Source organism: Merops nubicus, unplaced genomic scaffold (genome assembly GCF_000691845.1).
Source record: "Merops nubicus isolate BGI_N331 unplaced genomic scaffold, ASM69184v1 scaffold10126, whole genome shotgun sequence".
In the NCBI taxonomy this organism is placed as follows: Eukaryota; Metazoa; Chordata; class Aves; order Coraciiformes; family Meropidae; genus Merops; species Merops nubicus.
Genome location: NW_008612933.1, coordinates 13,658 through 25,989, shown reverse-complemented (window position 1 = coordinate 25,989; position 12,332 = coordinate 13,658). Strand labels below are relative to the sequence as shown.

The window sequence follows — 12,332 nt, the reverse complement described above, 5'->3', positions numbered from 1 at the left end:
GCTCTTCCTAGCATTCTTAGTACCGTCCAAGTGCTTTGCAATCATTATGTTGTACTGATTCTACTCAACTCCTGCCGTATGGCTAGAAAACCAAACCAAAGAGTTAATGCATAATGTTACACCCCGTGTGATGGAAAATGCTAAGTATAAAGGTTGCAGAAAGTATACGCTGGGAAAAGGATGAGTGGAGGGTAAAAGGATGAGTAAGGGTAAGCAGTCAGCCCTTTGCTTGCAAACTGCCGTACTGGTTTAAGAAGTTGCATCTGTGGTTTATGGGAATGCCTTACTTTGCACTGGAATGAACCAGGGAGGCTCTGAGGGCCAAGCTGCTGGGACGGTAGTGTACAGGCGAGGGTCTCCTCAACCGCAAACCGCCCCGAGGTTTTGTGAGCACACAGGTCTAGGGCAAGGGGACAGAGAATGGATTTTTGCTATTTTACAGTTTCCTTTTTTTCCCCTTCTGTTGTGAATCTAAGATGGGGAGTGCAGGGTGTGGACATGCATCGTCATATGCCCTAATGTGAGCTTCAAATAGATATTTTGCTGTGCATTTCATTACTGGCCCTGAAAAATAAATTTCATCATATATTGCAGAGCAATTTATTAAAAAGTACTGATGCCTTTGGTACAGCAGCTGTACTTTTCAATGAATTGTACAGATACATGGCTATTTGGAAAGCTGTAATCAAGCGAATGTCCGCAATACCTCTTCAAGCATAGGAAGCCTACAGAAGATGCTGGGGACCGATTTTCATTTTGGTACCTCTGTCCCCTCCTTATCCCAGACCTGTGTGGCTGGCTAGTTACAAGCTATTTCACACTCCCTGATTCTGATAAATCGACACACCACGGGCTACAGGCAGGCCCATTCTCACCCTCCCACCTGTGAGAAGCAGCACAAACCACCTTGAATTTCTCATAGGTTGGGGGTGAAAATGCTCACCAACAGCATAAAAATAAAGGATGTAAACACAGTGTCACAACCAGAGCTCAGATAAGGTAGATGCTTGTTCTTCAAATGTGTATATATATCAGAGCTGCTCAGAGAAGTCTGAAAATACCAGGGAACTCTCTGCAGTTCCTATCATCTTATCTATGGGAAATTAGTTATAAAGATGAGAAAAATAATAATTTTTCTCTTTCTTACCATCAATAATCTCCTCTTTCACTTTGTGTAACTCTCTTACAACTTCCTCCAATATTTCCTGATGAGACAAAACACAAGTCAGCTGCTCAGAATTTCCTTCTAACCAGTGGAAGAAAATGCAAGTTTAACATGGTTGTGCTTGTCCCCCTCCTCCGCTGATGATCAGAGCCTGGCACTACTAACAACTGTCTGCACTCCCAGGCCAAGGATGCAGAAGATGCTGGCATATTTATTTGCATGTTTCCATACAGACATCCTGATCCAATAGCAGTGAGACTGTGCTCTCGTGCTGCTCACCAGCTAGACCTTCTCTAAGCATCTAGTTTCAGAGGAAATCAGAAGACTGAACAGCTGTTTTGCTTGTACAGCGCATGCATGGGGGAAAATGGGTAGCTCCTCAAATCTCAAGTGCGAAAGACCTCTTCACTCACCTGTTTCATTCGATCAAAATCTAAGGCATCCATAGCCACATCGTTGCTGCTGCTCACTGGCTTCATCCTTGAGAAGTGGAAGAAGAACACAACAAGGCCAGTCAGTTCTGCGCAGTGCATGCTGAGCTACCCCCACCTGATGACGGTGTGGGTGAAATCCACCCTGGAGCAGGAGCGCCCGTGGTCCAGCGCTGGACCAGAGGCTCCCTCTTGTGCCGCTCAGGAGCACTCGGCAGCCTGGGAGCAGCACTGCTCCTCTCTCCACAGCCTGACCCTCAAAGATGCTGCCTTCTCCTCTTGCAGACATATTGGAGGGAATGCAAAGACTGCACTGAAATGTAATTCCATTTTTGGTGTTGGAGGTTTCAGACTAGAAAATGCTGAGATGTCTTCAGGGGATCAAGCCTGCTTAACAACGTTATTTTATTACAGCATTTGCAATTTGCAAGCTAGATACCTGTTTTTTGCTCACAGTCTGTTCTCTGTACAGCAACCTTGTCTTGGCCATCTAGACTTTAATTGGGTGCTAAAATGATAGTAGGATACAGGTTCAAAAAATATTATTGTGAAAATATTAACCCAGTAATCCTTTCCTTGGAAGGCCTGAGTCAAGTGGAGCTTGTTGATAGCACTGTGTAGCACAGGCACTCCTTCTTAACCCAGAAACAAAACCAATCTGGCCTTAATGGCTAGCACACATGAGTGTTATCAGTCTTCCAGGGTGGTATTAGTGGGCTGAACTCCGATGACAGATGATAGAATAAGGAAGTAGAAGCTGCTTTACTTTCTCTTTTAATACATAAGGCTAAAACATTTAAAAAATTCACTATGCTATATAATTCATAGAAAAGGCTTCAAATAATTGCCATCATCTTTGGGCCCAAACTGCGGGCTGGTGGAGATTCTGCCCTGACTGAGGATGTGCTTGGTCTTGCAACCCTTTCTCAGGAAAAACGTTAACGTGTCTCCTACCATCTTACAGCTAAGCTAGGAGATAAGACAGATACAAATGCCATCAAACTGGAACAGGAACAGAAACAGGTCACCACTGAGAGCTTTTGAAACCTGCTCATCTCTCCCACAGAAGTCACTAAGGCAAACAAAGACTGAGCACTACTCCAGGTATTAAAGTAGGAAGGATGTTTTCCCAATGAACTCCTCCTCCATCCAGGATGGAATGGCATTATAGAAGACAGCTCATGAAAACCTGATGGCTGTTTTAAATAGCCCACATTTCATTCCCATTTCCAAGAAGAAGAAATGGTCTTTCTCTATGTATTGGAAACTGTCACATATTTCCTAGAAGCAACATGTCCTGTCCCATCATTTTCAGGAGAGCTGGAGAGACTACATTTTGCTCTAGTAACAGTGGCGCATCCTGATGAATGTTTGGACAGGACACGTTCCAGCCTCTTCCAGTAGCAAATATTTGCAGATGGCTGCAATTGGCAAATTTCCCTCTGCAGACTACTAGGACTGTCATGCACCTAACAATGTGACATAAGGATACATCTCTTTGTAGTAAATGCTAAACATATGTAAATCTGTGTTCTACCTTCTCATTCAGCTTATCTCTCCCTCCCTTCAGTCTCCAGTACTACAGTAACACTGGGTGGTCCTGGGCCAGCACTGGAAGTCTCTCTTTAGCTGTCCAACATAAAACTATATCTCAAACTCTGTGGGTAAGAACACGAGTGGTGATACTGCAGCTTGGCTGTTCTGACTGATAGGATTTTTGGAGTCCTACTTTAGGTTTCTTGGCTTTAGACACCTGCCAGCTTTTGTACCCCCTGGTTCTGAATGCCCTGTCTGGCTGGGCTTTTTTACAACTCAGTGTTATTAACTTACTGCACCAAGCTTAGCTCTCCTTTCTCGTGCACCCACTGCATTTGCATGGATAGAGGAATAAATTCCCTTCTCCCCTTTGCAGGCTTTTCAGGTCATTTCTGCCTTTGCTTTTGAATTTCTGCAGAGGCTGGACAATGAAAACTCCTCTTATTGGCAGGGTCATCCTGAACTTCCTGTAAAGAGATTCTCCAAAACCTGCCTTCCACAAGGCACAGAGTGCTGCCAAGCCTGTGCCTCTGATTCATGCGTACGAACGCTTTAAGCACTTGCCTAAGTGTGATTAATGTCTGTGATGCCTGTGCCCACCTGAGCAGGGTCTCCATGGAACAAGCCTTTGACACGACACACTCTACCTTCACACTTTGTGCAGTGACAGACAAAGCAGATTGTGAGAGACGAGAACAAGGTGCAAGAGGAGACAAACATGAGTCTGAACAATGGGATTAGCCAAAGGACAAGCCAGGATGGTTAAGAAGCCAGGCTGTTAGCCAGTACCTAGAAGACACGTGGGATTGTGAGGGGCTCTTAGCTTCACAGCTCTTCAGCACTGATGGATTTCTACAGCAATGGAATGAAACAAGACATGAGTTGTGCACATGCCACAGGGACAGCATGACCATCCCAACTGCTACCCAGCCGCAGGGACACCTTGTACAGCTCACCTAGAAAGTAATGAAGTTACAGGCTTTTCAACAGAATTGCTCCTTTCCCAAGGCTTCTTCCCAGAGTCTGGAAGACAAAAATGAAAAGTTACTGTTCATTATTTTTTCTCTAATGACAAAAGCATCCTGAAGTTCATTGTCCCATGCAGCTGCTTTCATTCTGTGAGGATGAGTGACTTAGAAAGATCCAGGAAAGCAGGACTGCTGAACGAGTGCAGTTGCCCACATTATAGAGAAGGCACTGGCAAAAATCTGCTTAATGAGCCCTTTAATTAGGGATTGGAGAGCAAAACAATATTAAAAAGACATGGAACTGGGACAGTAGCAGGAAAAGCATAGATCACTTATATTAAGAAATATAGGCTAAGTGCTGCAAGGGTTATTTTACTCACTACAATATTTATCTATACTTATTTAAGTTAAAAAGTCTTAGGTTTTTTGTCTGCATAGTTGGCAGAAAATGTGGGTGTAGCTAAAAAAAGTCAGTGAGACACCCACTGTGTAAATCTTCACAGAGAATTTATTTAATGTCGTCTACCTTTCTAACTCACAGAACATTCCCAAAAGCTGCACTACATAACCCTTGTTACTGAAAACACTGTTGTCCCAATCTCCTCCTGTGCAAGCAGTCCAAAAGAAATTGATTGTTGCAGAGACTTGAATAACACAAAACCTCATACACAAGGTTTTGCTCCTCTGTGAGATTATGAAAAGCTCTTTAAAAGAACTGTGGGCACTCCCAGGAAATCTCTAGATCTCATTCCTTATTGGCATGCACCTTTCTCTTGGCTTGTTCCCTTGCAAAGCACACCAATCATGGCTTTGTTCCAAAAGGAAGCTGGAATGGTTAAATACTCATTCCCTTGGGAAAGATTTCTTTTAGCACTTATGAAAGCCAAGGCTGACGCAAGGATGAATCTGACTGGCTTGCAGCTTATCTACTCAGATATAGCTGTTTCAACTCATCATAGGAAAAATGTATTTTAGGACCTCCTTAATTTCACCTAGTAACTCTCCAGGTCAGGCTTACTACTAGGTTAAGGAAGGATAACAGCTTGAGAACCAAACCCCAACTGTATTAACCAGGACAGTAACATTACCAAAAGCAAAGTAATACATCTTTTTTCTCTTAGAAAATTCAGGTGCACAATGTTGGAGACAGATACTCAGCTACATAAGTCCACCCTGTTAACTAAACTGGTGTATTTTCATTTGCTTGGGCTATGAAGCATAGAAAATCACGAATTCTTGCTGAGTACAGTTTTAAAAACAATGGATATTTGAGAATTTTCCTCTTAGTTACTGCTGCTGCACTCAGAAGTAGGACTACGAACCCAGAATCGAGAGGTGGCAGAGAAGACTAGATCAAGACAACAATGATGACATTAGTAGCTTGATGTAATACCTGATGAATTTTGCTGCTGCTGGGTGGGACCTCGTGTACTGGGTGAAGGAGAGGTGCTAGCATCATCCTACAAAGAGAAAAACGTGACATAATCCAGGAGTTGAAACACAGTCCTCTTCTACTCTGGAGACCAGCTGTAGCACAGGTGGTATAAAAGCAAGTTTCCTCCAAGCACGTCCAACAGGCACTGCTGCCAAGGTATGGGCTCAAGTCCATTTAAACCTCAACCTTTCTCAACCCTTAGCATGCAAAATACATCCTTTTTCTTTCTTGTTAATATGGACACCTTTTCATAGTTCCACTGAATCATTCTCATTCCTCTATACCAACCAGGCTGAATTGCCATGCCAAAGTGCTGGCTGCTGTTGTTTAAATACAAACCAATCTGTTTGCCCAATTTAGAATTTCTCTGTGATATGGAAACTGAGCCATCTGAAGGACCAGTAGGCCAGATTCCAGCCTTTTAGCCCACAACAGCCACTGGTATCAGTGAGAGAAGTCAAGGCACTGACAGAATGTAACTAAATCAATCAATACTCCTCCTAAGTACAAGGTTAAAAACTACATTATGGATCTGGACATTTTTTTTTTCTGGGATTTGTGTGTGACAGATCATAAAACATTCACCCATGTATTTGACAAGTCGGTATTATTTAGCAGCTCTCAAAACATACTCAGGCAAAGCATTAACTGTGCATTTTAAAATGGAGTTGCATCCAGTTTGACAGAAGATGCCTGCATCACAAAGATACACGTTAAACAGATGTTCTCTAAACACCTATCTGAACAGTTTGGTGCTATCAAGAAGTTTGACTGGGGACATTAATGCAGAGCTCCAAGGAGAGAGAAGAAGGGGCAGAAAGATGACAGAAGCTGAATAGTTAGAAGCTAAATGGTGCCTTTCATCTCGAAGTGTATGATTCAAAACCAGTTTTGGGGCAAGATTAAGAGCAACGGTTGCATAGTGGGTTCAATAGGCAAATTCCATGCTTGAAGCATCCCTTGAGGAACATGCAAAAAATGGATGGTTTTCTCCCTAAACAGTGCAAAGTGCTTATTCCTACTCTTGCTGCAAACCTTTCAGGCTGGGACAAGACCAACATTTTCTAAATGGATTTCCTAGTGAGCAACTGCTACTTTGTCTTTGGATGGGATTTTGCTGTATCAGTGACACGAGGCACGCAGGATGCTTTACAAACCTGCAGACATGGCAGAGAGCCTCCATAAGGGTACTGGCTAGCAACAGGAATGCTGTAGGAGCAGCAGCCCAGAAAAGCACCACATGGGAAGGGACACAGTGTAAAGCCTGACTTCTCTTGAAACTGGAAAGATCTCCCATGCTTTACCAGTTCAGCGGGTAAAAAAACTTTTCATCGGCATGTTGAACTCAAAATTGCTGCATCGAGCTCAATGTAAGGACTGAGGCAAATTAAAACTCTTCATTAATTGCTTTTGTGGACAACATACAGACAGAACTTAAAACAGAAATGAACTAAAGTTCCCCAAAGTTGTCCAAATTCTCTCTCATTTTAGTATATCATGAACATGTATTTTAACTTCTGAATGGTCTAATGGCTAATACACCGTTTCCCCTTCATTCCCTTGAGACACGTTTTATGTGCACTCTGGGGTCTGAACTGAGCTGCTTTTTGCTTTGCATGGAGGTTGGAAATCCCAACTTGCACCACATGGCTGACAATCCATGTCAGCTTAGCTGAAGCCACAAATTTAAAATAAGAAATCTGAACTTGATCTCAAGCTGACTTGCCAGAAGGTTCAATGCATCTTTTTAAGGGGTAAGAATCCCCCTGTTGTACCCTACAACACTCAGATCAGACCATGAGAAAGCACCTATTGACCTGGTTTGGACAACACCTGACCTAGGAATAAGGTGGCAGTTCTTGTTTATAGGGTGCCATTCCCAGAAAAGGTGGAAAAAGCTACATTTAGTTTTTGACTGAATGTGCAAATCTCTTCCTGGATCAGCACTGCTTGTCATTACCTGCCACAGACAGTGAACGAGCACAGGACTTGGGCTTACAAGGCAGCACACCAACATATCCGCAAGAGCACAACAGCGAGGAGTCTTTCACTTACGTTTTGGCTTTCCTCTTCCTTTTTGTCAGCTGGCTTGTCTGACTGCGACGCTGCTTTCCTCCTTTGCAAAGGAACATGAGATAGGATACACAGTCAGCTCTCCAGAAACACATCCTCCACGTGGGAAGGCTGATTCAGGCTCGGGTGGGAGTTATCATTTACTTAGTTCATTCTAAGGAACGCAACAAAGGCCTGGGGCGGAGGTGAAGAATCCAGCCCTGGGCAGGATGGCTCAGGGAGAGGGGCAGTAGGAGGCAGTGCCGAGCAGAGGAGCGCAGGGCACGGAGCACAAGGAGACGTGTCGAAGCGGAGGAAGGAAGGGCAGCTGGGTATCAAACTGAGCGAGAGAGGAATGGCTTCCCTCTAGGGCTCAGGAAGTGGTGGGTCCTGTGTCCTACACAGGAGGACCAAGCCAAACCTCCACAGGGGTTTGTAGGGACCAACCCACCTCCCCGTCAAGTGGCTCAGGTGGGTACTGACTGCAGTGATGACACTATGTTCTCAGTCAGCTCCAGTATAATTTGGAAACCTGTCCTGTATTTCTCACTCCGAGAAAGGGCTCTGGCAGTGCCCCCATGTGATGGGAATATAGTCAGAAAAGCCCTTTAACACAGGTCCATCCTCACTGGGAAAGATAGGGCACCATTTCTGTTCAGCTAAGACCCCTGCTCCCTCTGGGGTGGGAAAGCTCTGGATGGAAATCAGAAGTCAGGAAACAAGTGCATGAGCCTGGGTTTTCAAGTGCCTTTGGTATCTGACAAGAGATTATTGCTGTCTTAAATCCTATTCAAAGGCAGCACAGCTCCTGAGCCCTGTAGTCCCAGGATGGGCAGAGTTCATGGTGTCTACAGAAGTTGAGTGAGGACCTGAGGCCCTCACTCTGTCCTGATTCCCAAGAAGAGGCAAAACTCTCCAAGAAGCAAGTGGCAAAAACTGCAATCCATCCACTTGAGCAATTTGACATGAGCGTAAACAAAGATGTTGGTTATTCGTCTTTGAAGAACACCAAGAATCACAGACTCATAGAATTGTTTAGGTTGGAAAAGATCTTTAAGATCATCAAGTCCAACCATTAACCTAACTCTGCCAAGTCCACTGCTAAACCATGTCCCTAAGCACCATATCTACACGACTTTTAAACACACCCAGGGATGGTGGTTCAACCACTTCCTTAGGCAGCCTGTTCCAATGCTTGATAACCCTTTTCATGAAGAAGCTTTCCCTAATATCCAACCTAAACCTTCCCTGGCACAACTTGAGGCCATTTCCTCTTGTCCTATCACTTGTTACTTGGGAGAAGAGACTGATAACCACCTTGCTACAGCCTTCTTTCAGGTAGTTGTAGAGGGCGAGGAGGTCTCCCCTGAGCCTCCTTTTCTCAAGGCTCAACAACCTCAGTTCCATCACCTGCTTCTCATAAGACTTGTGCTCTAGGTATAGTAAAACTTCTTCAGTATTAGCCACATGGGCTGAAGAAAAGAAAACCAAATTCTTGATTTTCAAGCCTCACCTATTTACTGTCTAAACAGTACTCAAGTGTGCCAGGTACTGATTTGCTAGTCACCCAGTTCCCCGTTTTAGATAATTAGGGGAACTGCAGCTCTCATCTCCATATAGACTTTGATTGTGATGATCTTTATCCATCTCTGAACACTACCCTCAGCAGATGTTTTTTAAACCACCAATATGACAGGTTTTTCACCCAAGTCTTGCTTCTGAAGTAGACAAAATTCATCTCACAGGAAAAAAAATAAAAATCTGAGTGGCACTCAGAAAGGCTTCTGAATTTGAAAACACTGCCTCAAGTTTGTCAAAAGTTTGGGGTTTTTTTTATGTCACTGTCAAAAGAAAAGCCTCACTGGATACACAAATTGAAGAATTTGATGCAAATTTGAGAAAAAAAAAACAGAGGAGTAAAATATATGCATGTGTTTGAAGGACACAGTTTTCTGTAGGAATTAGCTCCAGACATTCAACTGCATTAATAACTTGATTAGATCAGTAATAATTTTTATAGTCTTCTTCTAATATTTACTTCATTCTTCTGAGGAAAAAAGGTTATAATGATTACAAATCTGAGTGAGAGAAATATTTGCCAGGGTGAGAGACCAGTGTTAGATCTATGTCCTGCAACAGACTTAACTGGCTTAGAAATTATAGTGGTTTGTGACATAGTTCATTACTTTGCTTGCACTTCAATCCTGAAGCAAAGGGCTGCCCTCACAGGGGTCACTAAATCTAGAGAGAGATATTTTATACCACCTGAGCTCCCGGAAGCGTTGTCCTCCATTACTTCCCAGCATTAAACACATTCCTAGTTCTTGAGCATGTGATTTTCCGCTCAGAAAAGGGCCCCTGAGATCCCGTGCTGATCACTCAGTGATTTCTGTATTGAACAAGCTCCGTTTGAAAACCGTCTTTTTTACCTCCTGACTGCCAGCTCCAAAAACCAACCTGAAACACAATGCCAGGTTCTTTCCCTTCTCTATGTCATCACACATAAAAAGGGGTTTGCAGCCAAAAGATGTCCTGTCAGTATCAGTTTAACAGCACGCACACGGACTGCACTCTTGACTGATACTTGTGTATTTTCAACGACTTCCATGGTTTTGTGAAGCAAAATTTAGGAAACAATCCTGTTGCTGTCAACTCCTTGGGAAAGGATTTGCAGCTCAGTTATTTTCAGCATAGAGGCAGCTTGGTGCTTATGGCAGTACAGGTGCTTTTGTTAAGATAGCAAGGGAAGTCTATCCTGAACACCTGAAGACACCAAATCCCACTGCCAAAAGCCACACTGGAGCATATTTTAGACAAATTTGTAGAATTTCTAAGTCCAAGCACATGGGATATCCATTTAGCTAGCTTGCTTGCTTGGACAGAGCTAGTTACCCCAGGATCTATCTAGTCATGGAACTGTACTTTGCTTACAGTTCAGCAAAGTCAGTCTTGGCATGTAGCAGCACAAAACAGATCAGAAGGTGAAGCAGTAGATAACTATTTAAATCTATTAAACTATTTTAATTCTGCAAAGAGAGAAAATTATCTATGTGGTATTTTACACTGGTGGTAAATTTTTGGAGTGTTGTGTATTTATTTAATACTTTCCAAAGGATAGCATCCACAGTCCATGTTCAGAATTCTTTCTGAAATGACCACGTCATGGAGAAAAGTTGGAATCAAACCTTCTGAACTGGGAATTGGTTTTATTGTACACAACATTACTTTAAAAAATCCACTTCTGTGCACTATACAATTGTACCTTCTTTTCGTTACTTTATTCATCCTTTTCCTTCACTATTCATATGCTAAAAAATCTTTAGAGCTAAACCAAAAACATTTCACACTAGGAACTTGGGAATTACAGTCTGACAAGAACATTACTGATGGAATAAGGGGGAAATAAAAAAAGCAAAAATAATTGGCATAATTGTGTGCCTTTTAACAGCTGGTAGCTTGATACATCACAACTTGCTTTAGTCAAGAATAGCTTGGCTAGATTGTCTGAAACACACTGAGAATAAGTTATAAATTAGCTGCCAAGATGTTGTCCTTTTATTGCACTTCTGTTTATATTTTTGGGCCCAACAGCCTGAAAATGCTGCATAAAGAATGGTTTGTCTTAAATTCCTTTCATAGTTTACTCTTTCTGAAATCAGTAACTTCGAAACAGATCTGGTAAAATGGCAAAACCACAGAGGATGTATTTATCACCCACTTTGAAGGTTACCACACTGCAGGATTTGCAGCTAAACTCTGCCAGGTGTCAGTGCTGCAACACTTACACTTCCATATTAAAGGCCAGGCAATACTGGTGACTAACACCTATGCAGGACCTGTCAAGTTGCAGAGAAGCACCAAAGTGACCCATTGTTAACCAAAAATGACAGCAGCTTGTTCCTCAGTTTGCTGCAGACCTCACACTACTGCTTACTTGAGATCTAAGTACAAACCTTTTTGCCAGTAATTTATTCATTTCTTCCATTAGTCCTCCTCCACCTCCTCCGCTACTTGTTCGATTGGCATCCGTCTTAGAGACCCCACTGGGGCTGGACCCTCCTGAACCATCTTCTGGCTTAAGACAGAAATCAACATTGCAATTAATGAAGTTTCATTTACAACTACACCCTTAAGGATATGTTTAACTAATTATTAGGAACAGCAATCACGGCCCAAAAGCAGAGATAGGATGTATTCTGCCTCACTAGAACCAGGAACAGGTGAGGCAAATCTGTGAGCGAACGATGCAAAACCCCACAGTGCTGTTTGTTCATGGTGATGTGTTTGCATTGTTATGCAACCCTTGCCAAAGTGGACAGCTAACGTGAGGCCTCAACAGCCTGCTGGGTTTTCATAAGTGTGGTGCAGTTTTAGCCACTTGTAATGACTAAAAGCACTAACAGATAGTACAGTGGTGGACTTTGCAGAAGTAATGAAGTCCTAAGAACTTGCAGCCGTTTGCTAAGTAACATTTTTCTGAGGAGTCGAAATCCTCCCAAACATTTCTTGCTCAGCTTTATTTGCACTACAAACTGACATTCCAAAGTTCACCTAATGGTCAGCTGCAGCGTGTTTCACCGTGCTTCAGGCTGGACTTGCAGCCCATTACACCAAGCTGCACCAGGCTTTCCCGCAGCGGAGAAGAGCCCGTCGGGGAGTCCCCGTGCCACCTCCTTACCCGTTGAACTCTCCTTAGTTTGGCACCAGCCAGAGCTGCTGCGAGCCCTGACACTGACCCATCTTCA

At 43.2% G+C, this 12,332-nt stretch overlaps 1 protein-coding gene across 1 annotated transcript in view; it reads right to left on the bottom strand.

Moving 5' to 3' along the window:
• Positions 1-2: 2 nt before the first annotated feature.
• Positions 3-12,332, bottom strand: part of EVL (Enah/Vasp-like) — a gene marked incomplete at its 5' end in the record, with an annotated part of 20,721 nt that continues 8,391 nt past the window's right edge. The window contains 9 exons of the mRNA XM_008941714.1: positions 3-82; positions 1,148-1,205; positions 1,579-1,645; positions 3,922-3,984; positions 4,089-4,155; positions 5,494-5,560; positions 7,591-7,651; positions 11,541-11,662; positions 12,266-12,327. Of these exons, the coding sequence (XP_008939962.1) occupies positions 45-82; positions 1,148-1,205; positions 1,579-1,645; positions 3,922-3,984; positions 4,089-4,155; positions 5,494-5,560; positions 7,591-7,651; positions 11,541-11,662; positions 12,266-12,327 (605 nt within the window). The remainder of the gene's footprint in view (positions 83-1,147; positions 1,206-1,578; positions 1,646-3,921; positions 3,985-4,088; positions 4,156-5,493; positions 5,561-7,590; positions 7,652-11,540; positions 11,663-12,265; positions 12,328-12,332) is intronic.